Here is a 26,901-nt window from a genome sequence, read left to right as displayed (position 1 = left end):
TAATGCTCAATTGTATTGTTTGGTCCTGACCTAAATAAGTAAATATCACTGTTGGCGATAATCTGAAGACCTCACTGAGCTAAACCAAATGTAAAAAGACAAATATAACATGCATTTGATTTGTTTTTAAGATGACAAGTAAGTTTTGTTCCATTTCAGACGCACAGCAGAAAACAGGCCTACACCATATTTTACTCTAACAGCCTGCAGATGTTTGACTTCATAAACTGTTATACAATAATTGAGCTGCATGAACTCCCACAAATCAACGTTGTGTGGGAATAAAGTGGCTGTCCATTACGCACGAAAATCACAGTCTTCCCTGTGCAGAAACACACCTTTGAGTGTTTCTTTAAAATAGGATTTCTTAGCTCTTGTACGGTGCCTGCTGAATATGTCACACAGGCCCTGTTATGCAACGTGTGTAACCTTGAAGAGGCTGCAGCACGACTGTGGTGCGGACGCGCTCTGTGCGGGGAAGAAGCCATGGATCACACTGTATATTTACACATACTTGTCATTCACTGGTCCACCTTTGACCCTAAATGTCTGTTTTTGCGTGTCACACGCAAAATGAAAACAAAGAGGGGGAGAGGAGGAGGTGTGTTAAAGTTCTCAAGTTTTATTTGTCAAGATCTTAGTGAAGTATAAAGTTGTCAACGCTTAGAAAATGAATAGATTGTACATTTGTGGAAAAGAAGGAATGAATTGGTGACTGTGCGTCTGAATCCTATGTAACACCATCTGGTGATTGATTCAGGGAGGTTGGATCTTAAGGGGAATAAAGCACAAGAAATGGTGAACAGTGAAATAAAAAAGTGCATATCTGACTCTAATTCTGTGCATCTCACGCGTCACTTGTTAACAAGCGGTCGCTGTGAGTGCGTGAGATGCCACAGGCTCGTAATGAATTAAAACAACTTACAACTGCCAATAAAACTGACAGTAGAGTCAAGTAGGTTGACGATGCACTCCTGGCCCGCACCCATCAGACTCGTGCACATGTCAGTCATTCCCCACAGGTACTCGCTGCTGTGGCTAAAGTGCGAGGACAGTGTAGTGAGCATTGGTTGGATCTGTGGGCTGATGTGGGCTGCGAGGATGTGCGGCTGCAGCAGCAGCAGCAGGACCGGCAGCAGCAAACTCATTAATAAGGTGATCCGTCTGCGCGCTGCCATCCGTGAGCCCCCCACTCTGTACGAGCCATTCTCGTGGGGGACTGAGATCTTGTCCACTTCTCTGAGCCTCAGCGAATCCCACTTTTTCACGTCAAAATTGCGCACGAGAGGACCGACGTTCATCTCCGTCTTCGGGGGCAGGGAGGTCTCCTTCAGGACCCTGAACTTCTCCCGAAACTCCTGCATCTGCTCCAGGAAGCACAGGGGGTCGGAGGCGCTCCTGAAGGACTCCGCGATGCTGAGCGCGCGTCTCTGCTCCTCCAGCGCCGCGCTCAGCTTGGTGATCTCCGGGTCGTACGCCTGCATCACCACCAGCTTCAGTGTCTCGAAGTCGGAGAGGATCTCGCTCTTTTTGCACTCGAGGCCACTGATGAGTTTATCGAAATATTCTGTTACCTTCTCCGCGTCCTTGGTCACCGACTGCAGCGCCTTTTTCTTACTGGTTTGTAGTGTCTCCAGGCAGGACAGGATGTCGGCGCTCTGCCAGCTCTCCACCCCGTGAAGCAGCTCTTCAAACGCCGCCTTCTCCCGACCGTATGCCTCCTCCAATGAGCAGAATTGATGCCCCCTGTGCTCATCTGTTGTTGCGCAAAACCCACATATGAGTTTTAGGTCCGTGGCGCAAAATATATTAAGAGGCTGACCGCAGTGTTGGGTGCAAGAAGACATTTTAGGCAGAACCTTGATTTTGCTGTACTTCTCCACAATTCCTCGCAGAGAGTAGTTGATCTGGAGGCTGTTTGCGCCGTTATGAGGGGTCTCCTTGCGGCATGTGGGGCATTTGAAAGGGGTTCTGTATGATGGACCTCGGCTCCCCTCCAAGAGTCCATCCATGCATTTCTTGCAAAAGCTGTGTGAGCACAATAAGACCCGCGGGTCCTCGAAAAGACCGCAGCAGATCGGGCACGTAAGTTCCTCCTCTAGCTGCTCCATGTTGTCCTGTAAACACATCGTGCATGCGTCAAAATGGTGCATTGTTTACATAATAACGCAAGAAATCAACGCGTAATTCAAAAGTAGGCTACCCAATACGCACCCTCGCTCAGAGAGAGGCTGTCACATACGACAGCAGAGGCAATAAACTAAAATCGAAAAATGCTGAAGCACCGCAAAGGATACAGATTTGTGCAGTCAGGATCCAGCTGCGTCTGCAGGAGTATTCCCATCCTCCGAGTGAAACCGACTCGCATCGCTGTAGGAGCGCGAATCGTTGGCACGGGCTCTGCCAGAGACTCCATCTGCCGATCTCATGTTGACTAACATCCTGCTCTGATGTCTACTGTAAGCAGCCGCTGCGCGAAACTTAAAAGCACTGAATATAAATCAAAAATAACTTTACTGACGTTAACTAAAACAGCAAACGATCTCTCCCCCCCCCCCGGTATTGGAGGAGCAGCAGGACGGTTGCTGAGCTGAGCTGAATCCTAAATCACAGCCGCCGGAACCAATCCAATGCGACAAATTAGCGACGAGCGGGGACCGCGTTAGCGTCGCTCCTGTTGGCAAGGTAGTGAAGGAGGGCTGTGACAGATTTTGCAAGCGCATAGTAACATGCAACCACTGGACCAACAGAATCACTCACCAGCTGCTGAGACGCACAGTGCAACGCAATCATGGCGCTTGTTGCTGTGCAGACTTCGCCCCTTCCGGGTCTGGTGTTAACTGTTTCAGCGACGATTGGTCATTTGTAAGATGCACCGATTCGTCTGTGTTTTGGGCACACGTGCGCGCCTGGGGGATATTTACCGGCATCAACACGAGGGCTGCTTGCGTGGTGATTTATTTGACAGCTTGCCTCTGGTGATCGGGGGTGTTTACGCTTTTGAAGCAGCTGGGTCACATGCAGAGGCTCCCTGGCAGGCGGATGGGGGAGGGGCTGTTGCTATGCAAAACATTACGGCGTGAAAAACTGTCAACTAGGTTTCGGTCCCGTCGTGGCAACACGGGCTTTTTATACTGCCCCACTTCAGTCAACCGTGTGGAAACATGTCAAAATGTGAACATGCACACCACCAACATGATCACCTGGCTGCATCGGCTGATACACAAAACGCTTAGGCTAATTTACACTGAAAACACGAGGGTCCGATTATTTGGTCAACATCAGTGAACAGATAATGAGGCCAATGTTGCAAAAACATCACTTTTGATGTTTCAGTCACTTCAAGGCAACTTTGAGGCTCATCTTCCTCACGATGTGACTCTGAATCATCACTCCATCACTCATCACTCCATCACTACACGCGTGACACTTGCCCACCAACAAAACTCACTTTCTGTTCACTGGCGGTTATGTAACTTCGATATCCAATAGTTACTTAGTCACGTGTGGGACATTTTTGACCTTGATTTCCTTCCCTTGTTTCCATGCCATCAGGAGCAACTGCCTATCTTAACCGCTGTGATTGGATAGAGTTGTGTGGCTTGGGCTTATGCAGCGCCGCCCTCTGCCGCGGCGTGTCGCTGTTGCGTGTCGCCGTGACGTTTGGCGTTAACACCGGACACTCTTTGGCTCCATGATGCGACCGGATGTGCAGCGGAGGTAGAAGTGCAAGAATGGCAGCGATGTTTACGTGTTGTCTTGGCTGCTGCGGAGATGGCGGCTCGGGGCATATTGCTCTGAAAGAAATGCCCACGGTTCAGTTAGACACCCACCACATGGGTACGTGAGTTTGTCTGTAGCTCTCACAATGTTTTCCGGTTAGTTTTATAACTCGTCGGCTGTGTCTGACAGTGACACGATGATTTGCCACTTCCGTTAGCATTAGGTAGCTAGCTACGATGCTAATAGGTTAGTTTGGTAGAAGGTGGTTACAGTTCTGTGTTTTAACGCTTTCCTTCTGTGTATACGTTCTATTCGGTTCTACTCTATTACACGCCACTTGGATTAACATTCCAACACCAATAATCAGGGAAACTCATAAACTAAAATGTCGCTGCTTGGATTAAAATTCCCCATTTTCTGACAGCTAAACTTGAAAGATCCCATCTACAATCGTTTTGAGACACGTGCAGTAAAGTCCCAGATGCTTTCTGTATAAAATAGTGGTATATACGAAGATATGTACGTTGTGAGGTTGTGTGTTTTCTTACGATTGGAAACTACAGACACTGTAAACTGAATTACAATTATCGATGACTGTGTAGTGGAAGAGTCAGGTGTCCACATCACACTTGTGTAAATTTGTATCATAATTTGTTTTGATGTCACAGAATATCCCCTCTCTGCTTATATTTAATAAACCCCAAACACAGGTAGACACAGTGAAACATTTTAGCCTGCACAGTGAAAGATATACATGACTACAAAGTAAAAAAGGGCTTGTGCAAGAGAATAAATACATACTAAATACCAACGCAGTCATGTATTAAGCAAATATCCCAAACATTTTGGTTCCAGCTTGTCAGATTTACTGTGTTACACCAGATTGTACAATTTGTATCATTGGAAAAAGCAAGCATTTTCAAGCTTTCATTATGAGCTCTGAGAAGATGTGATCGGGACTTTCTAGTATTAGCAGAAATTCTATAGATTAGACAACTGAATAACTCAAAAAGCCATTGGCATTGAACACAGTAGCTTGTTGCATCTAAATGTATTCTTGCTTCTTTTTTTTCTTCCAGGCACAGATGTTGTCATTGTAAAGAGTGGTCGGAGGATATGTGGCACTGGAGGCTGTCTGGCCAATGCTCCTTTGCACCAGAACAAAAGTTACTTTGAGTTCAAGATCCAGTCCACGGGTAGGTGTTTGGCCATGCGTTGATGATCTTCCTCTTTCCATTACACTCCTACTTTTCTTTCCCTTCAAGACCGCCATCTTCTAGTGCATTCCTCGTGGTTATTATTAATTCTGACACGCTAGTGCCTGGTAGATACACAATCTTGTGACTGCATGCGCACTGATGGAATTTAGTTCACTTACAACAGCAGCATCTTAAACCATGAGACATTTTATTTCTTCCATACAGTGGCTAGAAATGTACTTAAACCCATTGTAATAGCGCCAGTTGTGTATAACTTTGTAATAATATAAGGTGAAATTTACTTTCACCTTAGATTGATTTTCAGAAAGCTATAAATGTTTATGATATAATTTGATATTATCTAGCCACTGTTTGAAAAACTATACAAAATAGATGTAGAGGATTTAGTACTGTACATACTCTGATATTTGGGACACATATCATGGCCATTTAAAGGTTCATAGTTTTCATTTGTGGTCTACTAAATCTGTTTACATGCTGTTCAAAATAGGCATTATTTGTCTCATACTGCACATTCTTTTTTTCATCCTCTGGTCAGAAACATTTTCTTTTAGCACTTGGCCTTTATCCTACAAAGCCCAGTAACTGGTCAGCTGGCCCAGTCTTGTGGTTAGCTACTGAGAGTGCGTCTGAAATGTACCCAGAGCCTCCCTTAACAACTGTAAACACCTCTAGAGTAATGGTAACAATGGTGACTGTTTTGCAATAACACTTCCAAGCTGGCCAGTTAGCAAACATGTCACAAGTTAACTGGTAGCATGGACGCTTTACCGTAAAAATTTAAAATGCGTTGTTTCAGGGACCAAATAAAAGAAGCACAATCTGGTCTCCTACTAAATGGGGGTCATTTTTATCTTGCCACTGTAAGATGTTATGCAATGATACCCTCAAGCAGCTTCAAAATAGTTAGACTGATTTTACTTTAACATGTAGTTGTGAATATGCCATTCAGGCGAGTTTCAACCATTGATTTTATTGCATTGGATCTTTGTCATAAATCTGAATGCATTTTATACTGTATTTGATGTTTTAAATAGCAGGTACTTTGCTGTTGTGCTTTTTTGTTTAGGTGTGTGGGGAGTTGGTGTGGCCACGCAGAAGGTGAATCTTAATCAAGTGCCTTTGGGCAGAGACACAAACAGCCTTGTCCTGAGGCATGATGGCTCTGTGTACCACAATAATGAAGAGAAGAATCGCCTGCCTGCAAACAGCCTTCCCCAGGAAGGTGACATTATTGTAAGTGCGCAGTTAATTGAATCGATCTTGAATTGAACTTAATATTAATGTGATTCTGCATCTTGTCAAATAAATACGAATTGAGCATAAAGAGCTGAAATCAGGCCTCCTGATCTGGATTCCAAAGATAAAGTATGTGTTGTCTGAAGCCGTTCTGTGCAGAGTAAAAGTGCTACACTAATGTTTGCTGAGATTTATTTTTATCAGTCTTGTCTAGGACATGTTGAGCTATCTCACGGCCTTTCCACAATCATGTGTTAGAAGCCTGCGGGATTGGATTGCCCTGCAGGTCTCACAAGACCCACAGTAGAATTTGTTTTGGTTTTATTTCACCTAAGGCAGCTGGCTGACAGCAACAGTCACAATGTAATGCATAGTCTAATGTGGCCTACATTGCGTTCGGAAGTTTGTCACATTCAAACCAAATTGCTATTTGCCATCAGTTCGATCAGTTTCATTACCATAAAACACTTTAAATATAAACAAGCTACTCTACAGTTTTCATATACATTTAACAACTCCTAAGTCCTTCATTGGCAGTATTGTATTTGTGAGAGCCGTGTTAGAGAGACCCACCACCACCACAACTTTAATAATTTAAACATTTAAAGGGTTATGTTTTTAATGCATCAAACCATTTTCAAATGTGAAATATAGCCGCATGTAAAATGTCTGTGTTTAACTCTATTTTGTTTATTTGTCTCAGGGCATCACATACGACCACGTGGAGCTGAATTTATATCTGAATGGAAAGAACATGCATTGTCCTGCCTCTGGGATCCGAGGCACTGTGTACCCGATTGTTTATGGTAAGTTTAATTGTTGGCTTGATATACTGACTAGTTAAAAAAGGTTTATTAGACTTGGGATACACTCTCTTCCTACAGCTCATAAATATCCTTGAAAGGTTTAATTTGCCTAAAATAATCAAGCCCTCGAAAGTTTTAGAAAAATTCACATGGGTAATTTAAAGTAATTGAATTGATCAAATCTGCGCCAAAATAGTGATTGAATTTCTTACCATATATATTTCAATTAACAATATTAAATAGGCGATGTTTCACTATCTATTTATGTGCACACATGGCTTTGGGCTTATTTGAATTTGAGGTAATTGGGCCTGAGAGTCTTTGAAATCTTACAAACTTTCTTAACATTGAAACTTAGGTTTTATAAATGTTATGGACAGTCCAAACTGCCTAGTTTGTAAATGATAATATAGCAATGCACTTGTATTCCACAAGAGGGCTGTATTTATACATTTTTACATAGCACCAGTCAGTTTAGGTCATTAGATACACTTAAAGTATTTTTTCTTTATTTTCTTATTTGTCCACAAACCGATTCTACACCCAACTGTGATTTATATGAACTTATTCAAACAGCCTTTTGTTGAAATAAAGCAGCCTTACCTCGAAGATCAAGAACTGCAGGATTTATCCTGGCCGAGGGCCATAGGATTCCCCTAACATTATTCATCTGTGTTTGATTTTGAGCTATTCACTGAAATCAAATGGCAATTGTATGAAAGAAAACATATAGGTTTTTGATATTTAGTGGGGATATTCAGCAAACAAGTATTTCTGAGCTACAGAATATATAATTTTTATCAGAGTCATGCTGAATGCGTTGCCCTGTATTCTGAATAATATAATTTATGTTCAAAGGGCACAATAAACTTTGGTAGAATTATGACAGCACTTTTTTCTAAGAAGCATTTGCATAAACTGAACCTTGCCAACCTAAACACCACTATTCGTTTGAATCGTTGAAACCGCCGGTCTTTTTTACATCAGACATTCTCTCTTTCCCAGCAGACAAATAATGTGGCACTGTTGTATTCAATTGTCTGATGCAGCTAAATTAAGTTTAGCAATCATTATTCACCACCTTTTTCCTACTTTGACATGTCAAAAATCATTCCTAAAAAAATGGGTTAACCACAGTAATTAATAGAGTTGTGCACCTTCACTAGCCTCACGATGCGATGCGATTACATTTCAGCAGCCAACGTTTCGATTCACAATGATGCATCTCGATGCATTATAATGCATCACATCCACAATTTTCTATAAAGCGGCACATGGCTTCTTTTTTATTGTAAATAAAATCAGTCAGACAAACATGAAATCTAATTTTATTTAGAAAATGCTTAAAAAGTGTTATGGACAGTAACTGTTATTAAAACGCTGCTGTCATTTACAATATAAGGTTTTCAATTAAAAAGTGTATGACGGTGATCAGTGCTCTCGACACTGATTTGACATTCATTCAGTTAAGACTTGTGTGCTGTACCTGAGGCTTAAAAGGACCAAGTCTGGTTACAGCCTTTACTGCATCAAGGTGGCCCAACCTGACAGAGACTTCGACACAGGATGACCAGACCTTAAATGAGCCTATCTCCTGCTCCTAAAGCAGTGGTGGTTATAATTATGCAGTGGCGGGACAACACTAAAACATGAACATATCCGAAAACATGGATCAATCATTTGTCTTCAATTTGGGCTCAACAAGAACTGGCCTCAAAGGTAGAATTTCAATGATCAATGTAAACAATTTTCAAGCTTGTGCTCTCCCCTTTGTTGTTGCAGTGGACGACAGCGCCATCTTAGACTGCCAGTTTAGTGACTTCTATCACACACCGCCACAAGGATTTGAGAAGATCCTCTTTGAACAACAAATCTTCTGAAGGAGCACTTCAGCCTCGACCCACTTTACCTCCTGTGTATCTCAAAGCAAACTCCCCGGCACTACCGTTTGACCTTTATTGAATGCTAACGCTTTATGTGGCTTTTTCTTTGTTTACCCTGATTACTCTTGTCTCTACTACTGCTCCAGATTTATGTTTGAGTAACTTTGAAGAAGTACAGGATTTATGATAATTGGTTAGCTGTGATTGGCAATTTGAGTCTAAGCTGATGTTAAAAATTCATCAATCAAATCATTAGCCTGTGTCAACCCTGATCACACTGTTTATGAACTGAAACACGTTCAGCTGCTGCTTACATTCTCTGTGTGTCTATAGATGCCAGAATCAGAAGCCATGTTTTATTGACGTCGCCTTATAGTCATGTTTTGCCCTAAATACCAAACTGACATCGCAGCATGCACACTGTATTTATCTTTATTTATTTGAATCACAGATCAAAGTGATATGTTTCAATAGTTTAACAGATGATGTAAATATTTTGACCATCAAGAGTTGGTGAACTTGTTGAGGTACAGCTACCAGTACTGACTCATTGAATATGTCACATATACGTCTTTATGTAAGATTAGAATTCAAAGCGGAGACATTGCAGCATTATTTAAATTTGAGTTGCCCCAAAAAAGCATGGGTTAAAAACACTAACTGCATTTCGAAACAGCACACATTCCGATGTCTTTAGGTTGACTTTTCTCTGAGGTATGCTGAGGTGACGGTGCTAATCAAATCTATGAACAGCCCCTTACTGCCCCCCCCCCCCCCCCCCCCCCCCCCCAATACTGGCCTTGTCCTGAAATATTTTTAATGGAGTATTTGTTCTAAATATCAGAATATTCCAGTGCTGGCCGTCTCTAAGTAGAGATATGTGGTTTAAAAAATGTCAATCTGTCGTGTAGTATTGGCATTGCATATTCTTTGCTGAAGTGTGACGGTTGCATATTTCAAATGCTTGTCTTTGTTTGCACTTTTGATGCTATATTGTACAAGCAAACCCAAATATTGTTGATTCAATAAAATTGTGTCTGGAAGCAACATTTATCGAATCCTGGTTGTGACTTTAGTTATAGTTAAATTGTGGAAAATTTTCACAATATCAATAATCATCTCAGTATGATTTTTACCTACCAGCTAACCCATCTAACCCAACCAGCTACTCAATCTACCAGCCTGACAACAAGCCTACCAGTCAGCCAACCAACCAACAAACCAACTTACTCAATTAAACCAACCAACCTACAAGCCAGCCAACCAACCCAGCAGCGACCACCAACCTACCAGCCTGTCTGTCAATTAAGCAGCCTGGCAACCACCAACCAACCAGCCAGCCAACCTACCAGCCTGGCAACCTACCTACCAGCCAGTGAGCCAGCCAGCCAACCCGCCAACCAACCCACCTAACCTAACCAGCCAACCAACCTACCAGCCTGTCCGTCAATTAAGCAGCCTGGCAACCACCAACCAGCCAGCCAACCAACCCATCTAACCTAACCAGCCAGCCAACCTACCAGCCTGGCAACCTACCTACCAGCCAGCGAGCCAGCCAGCCAACCAACCCGCCAACCAACCCACCTAACCTAACCAGCCAACCAACCTACCAGCCTGTCCGTCAATTAAGCAGACTGGCAACCACCAACCAGCCAGCCAACCAACCCATCTAACCTAACCAGCCAGCCAACCTGAAAAACTGACAACCTAGCCTCCAGCCAGCGAGCCAGCCAGCCAGTCAGTCTATTTACCAGCCTGGTAACCCACCTAGCCCAACCAACCAAACAACCTACCAGTCAGAGGTACATGTATATTGTTTAGGGCCAAAGTAGGTGCAGTATCGATTTGGACATGCGATAAGTTACATGTATAATATGCAATATTATAACAAAGATTATTAGTCAATAGCAATGTAACAATTAGTCAATATATCTAGATGTTGCTTTGGGGAGCACAGTGAAGGGGGCATACCACACAAATGATCTAACACGTGTTTGTTTTAAATGTTTTCAACTGGGCGAAACAACATCCATTGACTCAGGAGTAAGAATCTAACTCCAAAGTCCCTTATAATAATGTGACATTTATCGCGATGATTATCGATATCGGCCGATGTGAGCATCGTCCAGCGCTGTCATAGTCACGTGCAACTTCCACGTCTGAAGGTTCTCAGCCGGTGGAGGGAGGTGATATCGTGGGTGAATTTATTATTACTGCGTCGGGGAAGCTGTGGAAACCAGGGCAGCCTGTGTAGGAGGTTTGCTTTGACTCCTCCCCTCCCCCTGTGATCTGTGCCTCCTCCAGCAGCAGCAGCAGCAGCATCATAGGAGCTGCCGAGCCTCGTCTTTCACTGAGGAGATCCCGACAACCAGAGCATTAGCTAAACCTCCTCGTACAGCCATGGCAGAAAACGCCGGCTTGGATAACCACCGCATCAAGAGCTTTAAAAACAAGGGACGCGATGTCGAGGTGAGCTGACATTTTGGACGCGTGTGCTGGTGACGAGAGTTTTTGCAGAAAGCGACAGACTGTGGGCCTCGTTGTGTGGAGCCCGGCTGCAGCTATGGCTGCAGCTGCCTGCCCGCTAGCTAGCTAACCAGCTAGCACGCTAACGTGAGGAGTTCGCCACCCGAAGTGCTTAATGGCCTGTCTGGCTATCGGCGAATCACGCGGTCGTGTTCGTAGTTGTGAGGTCAACAGTCGTGGCATATTAACCCTCGCTATTTGGTGTTAGTTGAGTGAGCTGCAGCACAGTGGCGTGGTTGGAAATGGGAGAGTTAAGGGGCAGGTTGTGTAGCTGTCACTGGAAGCTAGCTAACTAGCTAGTTGGATGGACGCCGGTCGCAGGCGAGGCTGGGCCCCGGCCGGCACCCTAATCCTGACATCTACTGTGTCTCCACACCAAGGGACGGGATAGTAGCAGCAATGCTACCTTGCCAGCGCTGCGCACACTGGTTGTTACTTGTTAGTGGTGAAAACGTCGGATTGTCTTGAAAGTAGAGCTCCACGGCTGCTCCACAGCCACCTTAACCAAACATTGCCCCTCCTTGCTAGCTTGCTAACGTTGACAAGCAAACAGCTAGCATGTATTACCAGGTGAGGCAGCGACAGCGAGCCGCTAACTGAGCCACTAAACCGTTAGCTGATGCCATCACCTGGGTTTGATGTGATAAACATAAAATATCACTTAGTAAATCCCTTTGATACCATAAGGCTGTTTGGTTTAACTTCAATGAGATGTTGTTTTTTTATTACATGGATTTGGTTACATTAAGCCGAAAGTATTATTAGATATACCTTTGCCTAGCGTTGTCATGTTAGCTCTCAAAATCTATAATTGTCAAGCCATATTTCCAAATATAGAGTTGTAATGACGAAAATGTTAAAGATACCTGTGGTCACATATTCTAGAAAGCACCACTTGTATAACACAGCCTACTGATACATCTATAGCTTTACACTGGGCATTGCAGCATCCCTCTATTAGGAAGTGTGATTCTTAATCTCAGTTACAACAGTTGTCTGTAATGCTCACTGCAATGAAGAGTGAACATTCATTAAAGGGATGGTTCAGTCCAAAATGAAAAGTCACTCATTATCTACTCACCACTGTGAAGGGGTGGTTGAAGTTTTAGGGTCCAATAAACACTGTTGGAGTTTCAGGGGTAAACAGCGTTGAAGCCAAATCCAATACAATTCAAGTTAATAGAGACAGATTCTTCAAACCCCCCAAAACAACAGAAGACAACCTTAAATGCCTCCACGCTGCTCCTGTGATGTCATCCAAGTGTCCGTAAACACCGTCGTTCAAATACCACGAGAAACGTTTCGCATTTGCTCCATGTTTTTAGCCTAAATGTCCTCTGTTGTCCTCCTCCAGGATAATAGCGGTGCAAGTAACGCATTTCTAGACTTGTTTAGATTATAATATATATGCTACATTATAGAGCAACACTTTTTGTCCACCTGCCAAGGCACACGCTCGAGCTGTGTTGCCCTGATGATCTTTTTGTAATCCCGAGATAATCTTCCAACTAAGGTGTTTCTGAAAATGGCCCCTCAACATCCAAATGGTAGCTGGATGCAGTTCCGCCATGAAATGCCTCAAAGCACAGATTGATGACCCATAGGTGGTTGTTTTGAAACTTAGTCAGTGTGACAAGCACATGGCTACTATCATCGACAGACTTTGCTCAGTACATTCCTGATGCTATTTCAAGCATCCTACATGTCTGACCCGGCTCCTCTTACGCCACCCCTGTATGAATTTGGAGTTTTCATAAAGGGATGACTCAGACCAAAGCAGGAAAAAATATGAGAGTTTGGGGTTTATTTATTTAGGTCAGGCACAGTTTCGCACATCATAAGGAACAGTTTTGAATTCCAAAGAAGTCTTGCCCACCCCATGTCATTAAAGCTAAGATCCCTTGCTTTCCTGTCTATCGCATAGAATGTAGATATTGTTAATGTTGCACAAGTGTTATGTAGCCTGGTTTGATTCCATCAGGTTTTCTAGTATTTATTGTCTACTGTTGTGCATTAATGGGTTTAAGCAATTTTATTTGTGCCGTTGAAGTATATTCATCATAATTTTATTTAGGTTCTTATTTAAAGTGTATTAACCAGCAGCAATAGGCAAATTAAGCAAACAAGTGTATCGATTTCAATGATTTCCCTTTTTAATCAGACTTCAATGTTGTGCTGTCTGTTAAGTGTTTTGGTCAATACAGTGGCATTGTTGTTCTCGTTGTGGTCGGGAGCCACTACTCTGCTCTGCAGCCTCCTGAGTTATGACTGTCCCAGATTACGCAAGAAGCTATTTAGGAAGGCAACTTGAACCTCTTGAAACAGTCACAAGATGTTAGACCATCTCAAACTGTTCGGTATGAGCTGGAAAACCAGAAGACACACAAATACAGAGATTAGTTGAGATGTCTTTCCTCACTTGTCCTGTTTTAGAGTTTTGTCATGGAACTGACTATTACTGTTAAATGTGTTGGTGTTTTCAATGTCATTTACTTGCCAATAACAATAAAGGTTTAGCAGTTTTTTATGGGTATAAGTTAATGAAAATCAGTTGTTTCGAAGTAAAGCCTGTAATTAAATGGAAAAATGTATTTTTAATGCTCTTTTGGGGTGATTTGCCTTCTAGGCCATTTTGTTGTCAAAGTAAAATAATTCATATTTTCCCTCAAATGTTTCTCAAATAAAGGGATTTTAATTTCCTGTCTTTGTTTTTGTGTTTCAGACTATGAGAAGACATCGAAATGAGGTGACAGTTGAGTTGAGAAAGGTGAGAACATCCCCCATCTGTCAACACATACATTCACCAGGCATTAGTGCTCCATCTTTTTGGTTTTAAATGCATTTCTTCTGCTACCTTCATGCACAATGTCCATGCCAGAATGTGATTTCATCTTACATTTCGCCATTGCTTTTCCTTGATCATATAGATTGTAGTTAATCAGATTTGCTTTCTAAATCAGATCTTCATTATACACTGTCTGTTCTGTTATTTGCAAAGGATCAGATTGGATTCATGGGTCCACATCATAGACCCATCTGCATGGGTGTCTGTTTCATGTTTTGATGCATAACTGAAGAAAATGGATGCATTCACTCTTACCGCCAGTATAATATTGAATTTGAGATGTGTCTAGTAATCTGTAGATATGAACTTAAAAAGTGCTGAAAGTCAGAAGAAGCTGGACCTCGATTTCAGCATGTGCTTTTGTACTTCATAGAGGATTCACTGACACTCACTATGAGGGGACACTTTGACAGTGACCAATGCATTTTTTTTGTTACAATTGTAACAAAAAAAACAATTCTAGGACAAATGTGCTAGAAAAGGTAGATGTGGCACAGTGAATCATCAACTTGAAGTAGATCCTCAAGAAGCTGTTGTCTTTCGTGCACTTACATTATTGGAGTAAGTTGCACTGTCTTCAGACCTGAAAAATATATATTTGGAAAAGTCAAGAAGATAAATGATTGAATACAGTTGACTTTTAATAGTTCCGAAATGTTGCTTCGTCTATGCATGTTGTTTAAGTCCCGTCATGCACCATGTAAACTAAGAAGGGGGTATAGTGCCTTATTTACCAATATATTCTTAAGAAATTTCTTGAGAGAAAACTGCAGTTTGCATTTGTAAAAAACTAATTTCATCTCAGATCTGAAATCAAAATATATATATGGGCAAAGAAAGAAGAGAGAAGAGGAAGGGAAAAGAAAAGGAAGGTTCACAGTTATCTGAGCTGGAGCTTTGCATCATTGGAAACAAAGCGCTGCAGGTGAACCTGCAGCTGAGAAGCTGTGGATGCTTTACCTGAGCCTGATGGGACCCATCAGGAACGATCCTGAACCTGACCTGCCGGGTCAGGTTCAGACAAAATGTTATGAATCATATTCAGGTCCAGGTCCTGTGTGGTGCGGTGTTGCTCCTGAGCCATCTCTCGTTTCAGAACAGAAATAGACCTGGTTTTCAGGCTACAATTGGACAGAACATTTTAATTATAACCCGTAGAAGTAAAACTATGGAAAGTGTGACACATTTAATATGTAAACACCAGTATGTATGTTCATGTGTTCAAAAAGTTTTGTCTTTTGCCGTACAGATCAAATATTCTGTGTGTGTGTGTGTGTTCTCCTCTCCGAAATCTCCATTGGTTTAAAAAAAAATCTTATTGTGCACTGAAACCTCTTTTTTTGAAGCTCAAAACGACCAAATATTTTAATGGTACATGGTCTGTATTTATATAGTCCTTTTATAGCCCTTGATGACCACTTAAAGCGCTTTAACAGTACATTGAAAATTTTATTATAGAATTAAAAGTAGGAAAACACAATAACTGATTCATTTACACAACCATTATATCTGTGTGAAAGAGTACTCTTCTGTGTACATAGATTAAGTTCTTACATAAGAACAAATCCCAGATAAGAAAACATCGGTGAAAACTGCGAAAGTAGTTTTAAGAAGTAATTTCTTCATAAGAGCTGTTGGTGAATGTCAATAGGCTGTGTAGACGACACCTGATGAGGTTTGATAAATATAGAGCTAACAAAGTTCATATAATTCATCCACAGTATAATTTACTACAAAGATCCAGATTAAGAAGTAGTAACAGACCATTCCCTCATGGAATAGGAAATGCCTGTGTAAGTAGTGGGAGATGAAGGTGTCCAGTGGCTCTGGGAATTGTGTCGGACAAACTGCTAGTAAATGAAATTGACCTTTATCAAGTTATTGTCCTGTAAAATTTGCTTTTCACAGCTCAGCATGGTTCAAAATCAACACTTACATCATTCTTGGCAACTAACATTCAGATTCACTTGTATACACCTGACTAGGTGTCAGGGCCAACTGAACTGGTAACTCTAATGCACGAAACTCCTGTCACACTTTGTTCAAAATCTGTTAATGGTGATAAACGAGCATGTAGAGCAACCAGGCCTCAGCGGACATTTGGAGAGCAGTGTCAGAGGGTATAAAAAAAAAAAGAGTGTCACTGCTGCGGAGTGCTGAGGTGGTCTGAAGTCTAGCCCATTCTATTCAGCTGGATCAGAGCTGCAAGAAGCACTGCACTAGCTGATTAGTCATCAGTGACGCACATCAGTTTGGTGCACAGGAATGTAGGGCAAGGGAATCTCCTCCTACCACTGACTCACGTTGCCCTGTAAATTGATGGGTCGTGTGGGTCTTTCTGCCCACACATTACGGGGGGAGGGGCTTCAGGGGCACAGTGTGGGAAGGTTCCATGTCCTTCAGAAGAGTGTGTTTGCTTTTTTGAGCAGCTTGCAGCCACATCTCCCAGACTCAGTCCCCTAGACTGGGATTTGACATGTGTAGGCATCACTCCAGAAAGTTGAAGTTCCTAAAAGAGAAATAGTTTTTGATGCAGGCCTGGATTCATGAATGCATTAATGAAGACTTTCATCTCCTCCCCTCATTGCTAATCTGTTTCTTTCTTTCCTTCTCTTCCCCTTGTCAGAACAAAAGAGACGAACATCTACTGAAGAAGAGAAATGTCCCGCTGGAGGAAGGTCTGGAGGACTCTGATGCCGACTCAGACTTCAAAGGAGTAAGTGTGGTGTGTTGTTGTGAGACTGGACTGTGAAGATTACTGGTCACAAGGGTTAAAATTAAGTGGGCAGTGTATTAAGAAGTGGTTTTAGATTTTCACACTAAGCCTTCTGTTGTGCTGCTTGTTCTGCATGTATGGAGACAAATGTATTATTGTTCAGCCATTCATTTCTGATAAACTGCTTTTTGTAGTTTGATTATACGTGGAGTAATTTTCTTACGGATTTAACCAATTTGGAACCAACTCAGAAACATGAGTGAATGAGTAATGCTGATTTCATGTGTGTCAACAGTCCCAGCTCTTAATGCTGTTCTTGTTGATGATGGTGGGATGGTGTTTAAATGAAGAAATGCTAATACAACTTATTTTTCTTTGCAGCAAAATGTTACACTTGATGCCATTTTACAGGTAAGAGTCCACATCTTTCAAGCCGTCCCCTTCACTGTACTGTGCAACGGCTTTAGGCTCTAAAACTGAAGTGCAGATGCTTAAAAACTAATGCCACAAATTATTATTTATCAGTTAACATCATACAAAAACTGCAATAAACAGAAACAAATTATATCAAGTCTGTATTTGCTGTGACACAAGCTTTTCCTTTTTAAAACAGCACTGATTCTATTTGGTACACTTGCACAGTTTTTCACTTGGCAAACATCTTAGAAGGTTTTCTGTTGAGTTAGGCTCCTATATAAGATCTCTGGAGATCTCCCTCTCTTCATGTGATCGTATACTGAGTCCCTGATGTTGAAATCAGGGCTCTGTGGTGGTTCAGGCCATATTTTTCAGCAGTGTTGGTCTTTTTATCACTGTGGATAGTTCTTTATGATTCTGGTTGTACGTATTGGGGCATTGTCGTGCTGAAGAATACATTTTAGACCAATCAGATGCCTCCCTGATAGTCCTGCCTTAAATCTTTGCGGAATACGGCGTGTCAGCCTTTTCCAAATGTATCTTCTTAGTTGTTGGTTATTTATTATATTCAAACATTTATAATGACCTTCTTTTTTTCTCTCTCTTTTCCCCCATAGAATGCTATCAGTGATAATGCAGTCATACAGCTGAGTGCTGTACAGGCAGCCAGGTGAGGGACATAATATACACAGAGACAGCAGCAATTTTTACATGAAAAGTTCTTGAATTTTTTTCACCCTCTCCTTCTTTTTGTCAGAAAACTGCTCTCGAGTGACAGAAACCCTCCCATCGACGACTTAATAAAGTCTGGCATTCTGCCCATTTTAGTCAAATGCCTGGAAAGGGATGACAAGTAAGTCTGCCTCCAGTTGGGGGGGGGGGGTGTGTGTGTGTGTGTGTGTGTGTGTGTGTGTGCGTCTGTGCGTCCGTCCGTCCGTCCACACGTGAGTGTGTGGAGGCACGCAGGGCAGTTGGCCGTTCCTCTCAGGCCAAGCCAAATATAACAGCATTCCTGTCTCATGGAGTTCCCCAATTCCCAGGACCTTGTGCTCATCAAGGGAGGGCTGTGGGGGGGTGATGAATAGATGCAGTTGAAAAACATTTAAGGAAGAAGTTGTGAGGATTTGACCATGACGGCCAACAACAGATGGCATCATGTGGAACACGAGCTTATGTCGGACAATTGTTATTTTAGAGTTTGTGCATAAAGCAGCAGTGCAGTATAATCCATGTTCATCCATCAAGAGAAAATAATTGTCTACCACGTTGCTATAGTAGTGTGGCAGATGGCCAAGTCAGCTCAGTTTGACATAATGAGGCACAGAATCTCAATGAAATGTACAGCATGAACACCAGAGCCACTTGTCACGGATAAGAACTGACTGAATATATTCCCTGAGCTCTTCAAACTCATTCTGTCAACTCTTTATAGCAGAGAGGATAAAACCACTCTGTCCACAGGCAACTACTGTATCTGGTTGTATCCCATTGAGCACCACAACCTGTTTCACTGATGGAATATTCAGTGGGTTAGACAGACTCCCCACCCTTTGCCATGATGTACTAGCATTTGGCTGGTGGGTGGTGTGAAGACCACTGGCAACTGTAATTTTGTAATATTTTCTGTTTCATTTCACTTAAATAATTTTGAGCTCAGCCCCAGTTTGTATTCCAGACTAATGATCTGGCATCAGACGTACTATCCACCGTACAGGCTTTTTGACCAAGATTTCAGAGATTGTGAAATATGCCCTACAGTGTTTATCATTATTTTATCTCCATTTAACATCAAAACAAGCTTTCTGTCTTTATCTGTGTTTTTGGTCTTTGCCTTGCAGCCCCTCTCTTCAGTTTGAAGCAGCCTGGGCTCTGACCAACATTGCGTCTGGGACTTCAGCACAGACTCAGGCTGTGGTTAAATCCAGTAAGTTGACCCCACATTCTGTCGAGCCCAGCGTTGGCCCTCCAGTCTGTGTTTGTGCACTGTCTGCAAAATGCCAAGATAGCATTTTCTTTTAATTTTTTTTTCTTTCTCCGGGGCACAGTCATTTTTTTTTTTTTTTACGATAATGGCGTTGTGTCAAAGTAAGAATCCTTTGTTATCTAATAAAAACATGACTGGAGAGTGGGAAACATGATTTGTCATCATTTGATAAACTGGCTGTTACTTAGACTAGGGATTGTACTCTTAAATTTAAGTACATGTAAATGACGTTTTAGGAGTTTAACTTTTTAGCTAATGTGATGCTTATTTCATTTTATTTGTCACATTTGTCTAAATTTCATGATTTAATTTATTCACTTTATTCAATCTCAGCCAGTGAATGATATTTTATATTGATTAATTGACCCTTCATATATTTTTGTATTTTTGGATGAGGCCAAAGAATGTATCGCTGGAGTTGCACTCAGTCCCGTTGAGCATATTTTTGACATGTTGATGTGTGTGTGTCCAGATGCAGTGCCCCTTTTCCTGAGACTGCTACACTCCCCCCACCAAAACGTTTGTGAACAGGCTGTATGGGCTTTAGGAAATATCATAGGTAAGTGTAGTCCGACAGAAGAGTGTGATTGTGTATATATGGTGTGGAAGTATCTCTGCAGTGCTGACCTCCTGGCCTTTACTTACTCAGGTGATGGCCCACAGTGCAGGGACTTTGTAATCTCCCTTGGAGTGGTCAAGCCCCTGCTTTCTTTCATCAACCCATCAATCCCCATTACCTTCCTCCGCAATGTTACCTGGGTCATTGTTAACCTCTGCCGCAACAAGGATCCACCACCACCCATGGAGACCGTGCAGGAGGTGAGTGTGTGTGTGTGTGTGTGTGCAGGGCTTCTTGTGGCAGACAGATGGGTGTGTTGCTTTGCAGTTGACTGTGTCACTGCCGGCTGAGTCACAGAAATTTTCAGTAGCTATATCAGCCTCATGTCCCAGGGTACTTTGTAATATAAATCTCTGCTGGCGCCATTTAAAAGTCTGGTTTTAACAGCTATTGCTCTTTTTTTTTTTTTTGGTTTTGATATTTCACTCTGCCCTGATTTTGCCTTAATCTGAGCTGTCTATTCCACTGCCTACATCCAGCCCACTCAAACCACCTACTTTTCTTTCCCCACAGATTTTGCCTGCTCTCAGTGTGCTAATATATCACGACGATATAAATGTAAGTATTTGAGTAAGGTTTGATTTCTCCAGTCATCAACATTTGCTAATTGTATGACGTATGATAAATTGTGTGTGTCTGTGTTTAGATCCTCGTAGACACAGTGTGGGCTTTGTCCTATCTGACGGACGGAGGCAACGAGCAGATCCAGATGGTCATTGATTCTGGAGTTGTTCCATTTCTTGTTCCTCTCCTCAGCCACCAGGAGGTGAAAGTTCAGGTGAGGCTTTGTTTAATCAAGCAATTTAATCTGCTTTGCCTTGTGCCTCCAGTGAGATGGACATGTTTTTATTTTCATCCTCCCTGAATTAACATATGTTTTCCTCTTTGGCTTAAAATCTGCAGACGGCAGCTCTTAGGGCAGTGGGAAATATTGTAACGGGAACAGATGAGCAGACCCAGGTTGTGCTCAACTGTGACGTCCTCTCACATTTCTCCAACCTGCTCACACACCCGAAAGAGAAGATCAACAAGGTATACAAACCACAACCTCAAAATTTATGTTTTGTTTTTATGAGACTGGAGTAATATGTCTTCTATGTTCTAACTGCACTGAAGTTCATGGCATTTACAAGAGCTGCCTGCTTTCACTGTCGAGAAGTATAATATATCAGAAGCTGATTGATTGCTGCACCACATAAATTAAGACATGTTTGCAATGGAGTAGATTACTTGGTTCAGTTATTGAATTCAAATCATATCTCGATACAATTTGTCTTGTCAGTTTCTCCCTTATATGTGTGTGTGTGCAACTGTGGCTCACAAACCAGGAAGTGTCCTTAAGGAAGACACTGAAACCCAAATTGATTCTGATAGTCGAGCCTGCAATGTGTGATAGAGCAAGTGCTACACACAGATCCAGTGTATGAATGTTTGTGTGAATGGCAAAACTCTACCATAAAGAGCTTTTGATACTGACATTTACTTGGTTTATTTAATTCATATCCATACTAAGATAATGCAGCTATACCGGAAATACTGGTTCAAGACTTGAGGATTAGAGTTTTGGCACCAAATCCAGAAATGACTTGTATATTGAAGAAAATGGACACGTGGAAGCTATAGAGCTGTTGTTGAATTTGTGATCTGCTGTTCGCAGGAGGCAGTCTGGTTCCTGTCCAACATCACAGCTGGGAACCAGCAGCAGGTCCAAGCTGTGATCGATGCAGGATTGATTCCTATGATCATTCACCAACTGGCTAAGGTTTGTTTGTGGCGGAAGAGCATAAAATAAATTCACTAATCTTTATATCCTACCCCCTCTTTGTTGAATTTTCTCAATAGATGGAACCCGACTCTAAATTTGGAAATAATAATGTTGGCATTGACTTTCTTGTCATTGACACATTCCATGTTTTGCAGCTAGAGACACAATGCAACTGCTGATAAGTGAAATGGATGCAGACGGAGTGTAGATATTACTTGTGCCTGTGCATCATGCTGTGTTAGAAAACACTGCTACGTGCACATTAAGTGACAGCCTGTCTCTCTACAGGGTGACTTTGGCACTCAGAAAGAGGCAGCGTGGGCCATCAGCAACCTCACCATCAGTGGGAGGAAAGACCAGGTGAGCTAATGTCAGAATCTGCTGTCCGAATACGTTTGCTGCCGTATGAGAAATGTGTTTTTTGTAATCAAAACAGGTGTTTTCATTTAAATTGCACAACTTATACCTAGTATTTTAGTCTTTAAATTCTAAAATTCCAATAAAAAGATAATGACTCCACTATTTCAAGTTCCATATTTGTAACCATGTACCTGTGTTGTAATCAAGTATGGATGTGGTGTGTATGTGTGGGTTTGTGTAGGTGGAGTTCCTGGTGGAGCAGAATGTCATCCCTCCGTTCTGTAGCCTGCTGTCGGTGAAGGACTCGCAGGTGGTCCAGGTCGTCCTGGACGGCCTCAAGAACATCCTCATCATGGCAGGAGACGAAGCCAGCACCATTGCTGAGATCATCGAGGAGTGTGGAGGTCTGTCCTGAGCATTACTCTTCAGCAAGTCCACTTCAATTCACTGCCTCCTCTTTTAAATTCAGTTCTCTGTTGGGGAAAATTATTTTTCCAGGACTAGAACATGAAGATAATTGGGCTATAATTACATCTTCTTGTTTGTAATTTGAGTGTAACATTTGACTGTGATTTAAACAAGGGGGAAATGTTTGTTTGTTTTGTTTTTCACAGGTTTGGAGAAGATAGAGAATCTTCAGCAGCACGAGAACGAGGATATCTACAAACTAGCCTTTGAGATTATTGATCAGTACTTTTCAGGAGATGATGTGAGTTCACAAATAGTCATTTTACACCTCAACATTTTCATTTATTTTTTCTTTCATATTCATCATCTTACTCTGCTGTGATTCGTCTGTCCATTTCAGATCGATGAAGATTCCAGCTTGATCCCTGAAACAACTCAAGGAGGAACCTTCAACTTTGACCCAGCTTCCAACATGCAAACAAAGGAGTTTAATTTCTAAAAGCCAGGATGTTTGGTTCTACCAGCTGCACGGGTACTCTGTAATCACCCCAGACGTTCATCCATCTCTCCTCCAACCTGGCAACCTGGTACAGAAGGATTTACTTAGGATAACTTCAACATGGAAACGCACCACTGAAGGATTTACCCACCTCTGCACTGCGGGGTGTTTTTTCTTTTATCTTTTAAATGGGCATCCCTCACAGATCACAGCATCCTATCATCGGAGTCCTTGTCACTCGACAGGCACCGTCACCATCTGACAACCTGCATCAAGAGGATTGTTAGGATTCTCTGCCAGTGCTTCTAAATATCACACAAAAATAAAAGCAGAAGGAATGATAAGCCTTCGGGGCAAGATTTAAATTGCCAAATGTCTAGAACTCACATAGACAAAAACACAAGCACATTTACACACACACACCATATTTATGTACACACTTTTGGACACCTAGAATTTGTGTGCATACTTCTGTTAGAAGCCATCATATCACTTAAGGGGAAGAAATACTGCTGTTTGTTTGTGGTTTATTTTTTGTGCTTTCCCTCCCCTGGATTGTCCTCTGATGTTACTTCACCCACGTGCACGCACACTAATATTCAAGTACACACATCAGCACACTAAGTCAAACTGATACCTGAAGGCCGGGCATCCAAACAACCCTCTCTTACCCAGTTTAAATAGTTAATCCCAGAGTTAAGCCATGATTATCCATGGACCCCCACTGCCCTCCCAGGAGCGTCCTGGAGCAGGTGGAGGGGCGAAAGGGCTCTAAGGCAAAACAAGGACTCTGTGGCAAACAGACTGACGAGACTTCTTACTCAATGGCGTCACTTTTTTTTAATGTGACCTGTTGAATAAACAAACTCATTGTTTGTTTAAAAAAAAAAATCATCAAAAATGTGAAGAAAATGCCATAATACTTTATTTTTTTTTCCAATACACACAACGATAAGACCTGCTATTTGCCTGCTCCTTATTCAGCGGAGCAACACTTTTTGTTCCTGTTTTTTTTTAAGGGGGGGGATGTGAATACCTATCATGGGGGAATCACCTTTTAGATGAAGGCGCAGAGACTTGAGAGAAAAGAAACATGTCAGCTGTAGCGTTTATCTCCCCCACAGGTCATCTATTTCTGCAGCATGAGCTTGGTCCCGTCCTTTGGCCCGGTGAACTGTGTGCTCTGGCCTCCCCTGTAATGTGAAACTCAGAAGGGGGGTTTAACATGAAAAGATAAAAAGGAAAAAAAAGAATCGTCGCGCTAAAATCGATCCGAATTGTTTATCTGACCGTAAGCCTATTTTTTTATTTTAATTTTATTTTTATTCTCTTCAAAGAAATATTTTAGTTTCATGTTTCAGCTTCTTATGTTTTGCATTTTACTTTTCTTCAGTCTTATGCACACGTCTGAGAGGCATATTGATGTCTGCCGGCAGAGAGGGACCTATACTCACTGAAAAACCTGCATAAGGAGTACAGGTCCTGTCATTTATAAAACCTAACTACTTTTCAAGGAAGATGTCACATGTCATCACTCAATTTGAATAACTGTACAAAAATGTGATGTGTATCTCTCCTTGCCGTCTAATGAATATATGAATATATTTACATAAAGCCTGTACAAAGCTGCTGCAGCTGACAGTCGTTGGATGGACGATAACTTTACTGTCAAAGATGGCTGGGGAGGATTTTTTGTTGAAGCAATATTTCTTTGTTTCATTGTTTTTATTTTTGACTTGCATATGTATTGTGATGACATGCTGATTAATTGGATCAGAGCTGTGTTTTTCTCCTCATGGCGGTGACGGGTTGTTTAAAAATGTACCGTCCCATGTCCCAGTCGGTGCGCAGGTTCGGGTTTGAGGGTGTTGAACTCCTCGCCCGACCCTCGCCCTGGTCTCGAAGACTTTCTGATCCTCTGGATGGCTGCTAACTACTGAGAGGGGGTCAGAGTAGGGGGTGGGGGGTGGCACACTGGGGTTTAAAATATGTTGTGGGGTTGTTATGAGCAGCCCAGGCTTGTTTTTGGGACTAGCTGTTTATTACTGAACAAAACTATAGAGAGGGTGTACAGTCATGAACTAGCAGAATAGACCGAGCCACTTTAAAGATTTACAATTTCGTTGCCTTGTATCCGAATTGGATACAAGCTTATGTTTGTTGCAAGATTTTTACTTGCTAATGAAAAGTTGTTTTAAATAAAATAATGAGAAGAGCAACAGACAGCGTTTTGGCCTCTGATTGTTTATATCTTTTTATAAATTTTAGATTGAATTCTTCTCTTTAAGGTGGCTCATTGATGCTTTCAACTCTTGTGCATATTAAAGAAAATGAGTTGAAAATCATTGTGCCTTTTTGTTTTTCATTTCAACTAAAACTTACGTTTTATTGAATAAAAAAAAAAAAGATTCTTTGAGCAAGGTGAGAATGTGGGAGATGTGGCTACGGTAACATGTGGCGTTGGAGTTTGCTGTTGATGCTGCTCTCTTCTGTTGAGAGCGCTTCCCCTCCAGTCGTATTCATGGAACATTGTAACTCATCATTTCTCCCTCTCAACAACCCTCCCTCCTCTCGAACACACAAAATGATTCATCACCATATTTTAGTCAGGGGATTTTTGATATCATTGCCTCTCATCTCGCCCTCAGGACATGATCTGTGTTTCTGATCCTAACCAAAATAAACTTGATGTTTAGCCACTGGATCCTCCGTGCTTGCAAGTGTTTCAATTCACAAACAGTAGCTGTTATTTTTTTAAGTTGCATGAGTGTTAAAGTGACAACGATTAACATGGTGGATTCCAGGGATTAGAGAGAAGGTTAGAGACCGGTTTGGGCAGATTTCTGTCTTTCCCACAGTCCAAACGCATGCAAATTGGCATTAGGTTAGTAAGAGACTTCATCTTAACCATATGTGTGAATGTGAGGGTGAATGGTTGTTTGTGTCTATGTTGGACCTGTGATCCACTGGTGACCCATCCAGGGTGCACACCACCTCTCACCCAATGTCAGCTGGGATCAGATCCAGCTCCCCCAGTGACCCTCAAAGGATAAGTGGTATAGATTATGAATGGATGGATCCATTCCTTTCCAACGTTTAATGTCTCTTACTCCTCCCTTAGATTTTCTTTGTTCCTTACGGTTGAGACATGTTGGCAAAAGATAATAGGATGGTATCACTGGGTCATTATCTGGTTATGGACCTGGATTCTCCTCGTTCAGGTGAGGCTTTTGAATCAATGCGGAGAGTGAAAGACTGGCACGTGTATTTTCCCTGCTGAGTATTGGGAAACAGTGGCGCCTTGGAATGGGATCACTGTGTATCAAACAGGTTTGTTTTGTAAGTGGTATACTTTCCTCTAGCTGAACTTGTGTTGTTGAACTAGGGGCCTAATTTGGCCTTGAGGGTTTGTGTAACTGAAAGTGGTTTTGGTTCTACAGTAGATCCCACAGACCCCGTGTTTACTTTGTTTTAAATTGATTTCAATTTCCAGAAGTAAACGTGAACATAAAATGTAAATTTAAATGGTTTGGAATTTATGGAATCCCTCTATTTCAATTAAATAACAGGTAGTCCAGTCTTATAGGCCTCATGACTCAAGCCATAACTATGTAGTGGACCATTCCATTAACTAATACTAGTACGACAGCCCTGAACTACAAATCATTGTGGCAGATCAGACAGATGCAGTGTTTGTCAATTTAAAAGAAAATATAATGGCACATAAAAACATTTTGTCAGCATTTTATGCTGATTACTAAATTGATCTTTATGTGGGAAATGGCTGAAACGTTACTTGCATGAAATGATCTTAAATACAAAATGGTATATAAGGTCTACGGAATGAACCATGCATAAAATAAAATGTGAAATTAATCTACTTTCTATAGA

The 26,901-nt window shown here is 41.9% G+C and overlaps 3 protein-coding genes across 6 annotated transcripts; 2 read left to right on the top strand and 1 right to left on the bottom strand.

The window, feature by feature from the left end:
* Window positions 1-602: 602 nt before the first annotated feature.
* Window positions 603-12,921, bottom strand: trim13 (tripartite motif containing 13). 4 transcript variants are annotated; one of them, XM_062402318.1, is made up of 3 exons: window positions 12,479-12,921; window positions 926-2,117; window positions 603-771 (listed from the first exon to the last, which is right to left on the bottom strand). In XM_062402318.1, the coding sequence occupies exons 2-3, from the start codon at window positions 2,109-2,111 to the stop codon at window positions 731-733; spliced, it is 1,227 nt and encodes a 408-aa protein (XP_062258302.1). In that variant the 5' UTR covers window positions 2,112-2,117; window positions 12,479-12,921; the 3' UTR covers window positions 603-730. The 4 variants fall into 4 exon arrangements, with proteins under 4 accessions (XP_062258302.1, XP_062258300.1, XP_062258301.1 ...); XM_062402316.1 differs by lacking the exon at window positions 12,479-12,921 and adding an exon at window positions 2,761-2,950; XM_062402317.1 differs by lacking the exon at window positions 12,479-12,921 and adding an exon at window positions 2,215-2,741.
* Window positions 3,684-9,922, top strand: spryd7b (SPRY domain containing 7b). The gene is made up of 5 exons (XM_062403139.1): window positions 3,684-3,840; window positions 4,803-4,919; window positions 6,013-6,179; window positions 6,886-6,988; window positions 8,771-9,922. Exons 1-5 carry the CDS (start codon window positions 3,708-3,710, stop codon window positions 8,866-8,868), a joined length of 618 nt encoding a protein of 205 aa, XP_062259123.1. The 5' UTR covers window positions 3,684-3,707; the 3' UTR covers window positions 8,869-9,922.
* Window positions 11,099-25,714, top strand: kpna3 (karyopherin alpha 3 (importin alpha 4)). Its single transcript, XM_062402314.1, has 17 exons — window positions 11,099-11,340; window positions 14,120-14,164; window positions 16,869-16,958; window positions 17,340-17,369; window positions 17,993-18,045; window positions 18,133-18,228; window positions 19,214-19,299; window positions 19,832-19,918; window positions 20,009-20,178; window positions 20,492-20,536; window positions 20,625-20,756; window positions 20,882-21,010; window positions 21,636-21,740; window positions 22,032-22,103; window positions 22,345-22,507; window positions 22,718-22,812; window positions 22,912-25,714. Exons 1-17 carry the CDS (start codon window positions 11,272-11,274, stop codon window positions 23,008-23,010), a joined length of 1,566 nt encoding a protein of 521 aa, XP_062258298.1. The 5' UTR covers window positions 11,099-11,271; the 3' UTR covers window positions 23,011-25,714.
* Window positions 25,715-26,901: the final 1,187 nt, after the last annotated feature.

Source organism: Platichthys flesus, chromosome 13 (genome assembly GCF_949316205.1).
Source record: "Platichthys flesus chromosome 13, fPlaFle2.1, whole genome shotgun sequence".
Classification (NCBI taxonomy): domain Eukaryota; kingdom Metazoa; phylum Chordata; class Actinopteri; order Pleuronectiformes; family Pleuronectidae; genus Platichthys; species Platichthys flesus.
The sequence above is the reverse complement of the archived record's forward strand: the minus strand, read 5'-3'. Positions and strand labels throughout refer to the sequence as shown.

What these genes read in the sequence shown, in the direction of transcription:
- trim13 (XM_062402315.1), bottom strand. Translation starts at nt 2,153, where the DNA reads ATGCACCATTTTGACGCATGCACGATGTGTTTACAGGACAACATGGAG. An exon ending in TGTCAGTTTTATTGGCAGTT is followed by an intron (nt 772 to 925) that starts GTAAGTTGTTTT and finishes ATTCCCCTTAAG; the next exon opens with ATCCAACCTCCCTGAATCAA.
- spryd7b (XM_062403139.1), top strand. Translation starts at nt 3,708, where the DNA reads ATGTGCAGCGGAGGTAGAAGTGCAAGAATGGCAGCGATGTTTACGTGT. An exon ending in GTTAGACACCCACCACATGG is followed by an intron (nt 3,841 to 4,802) that starts GTACGTGAGTTT and finishes TTTTTCTTCCAG; the next exon opens with GCACAGATGTTGTCATTGTA. An exon ending in GTTCAAGATCCAGTCCACGG is followed by an intron (nt 4,920 to 6,012) that starts GTAGGTGTTTGG and finishes TTTTTTGTTTAG; the next exon opens with GTGTGTGGGGAGTTGGTGTG.
- kpna3 (XM_062402314.1), top strand. Translation starts at nt 11,272, where the DNA reads ATGGCAGAAAACGCCGGCTTGGATAACCACCGCATCAAGAGCTTTAAA. An exon ending in GATCATCGAGGAGTGTGGAG is followed by an intron (nt 22,508 to 22,717) that starts GTCTGTCCTGAG and finishes TGTTTTTCACAG; the next exon opens with GTTTGGAGAAGATAGAGAAT. An exon ending in AGTACTTTTCAGGAGATGAT is followed by an intron (nt 22,813 to 22,911) that starts GTGAGTTCACAA and finishes TGTCCATTTCAG; the next exon opens with ATCGATGAAGATTCCAGCTT.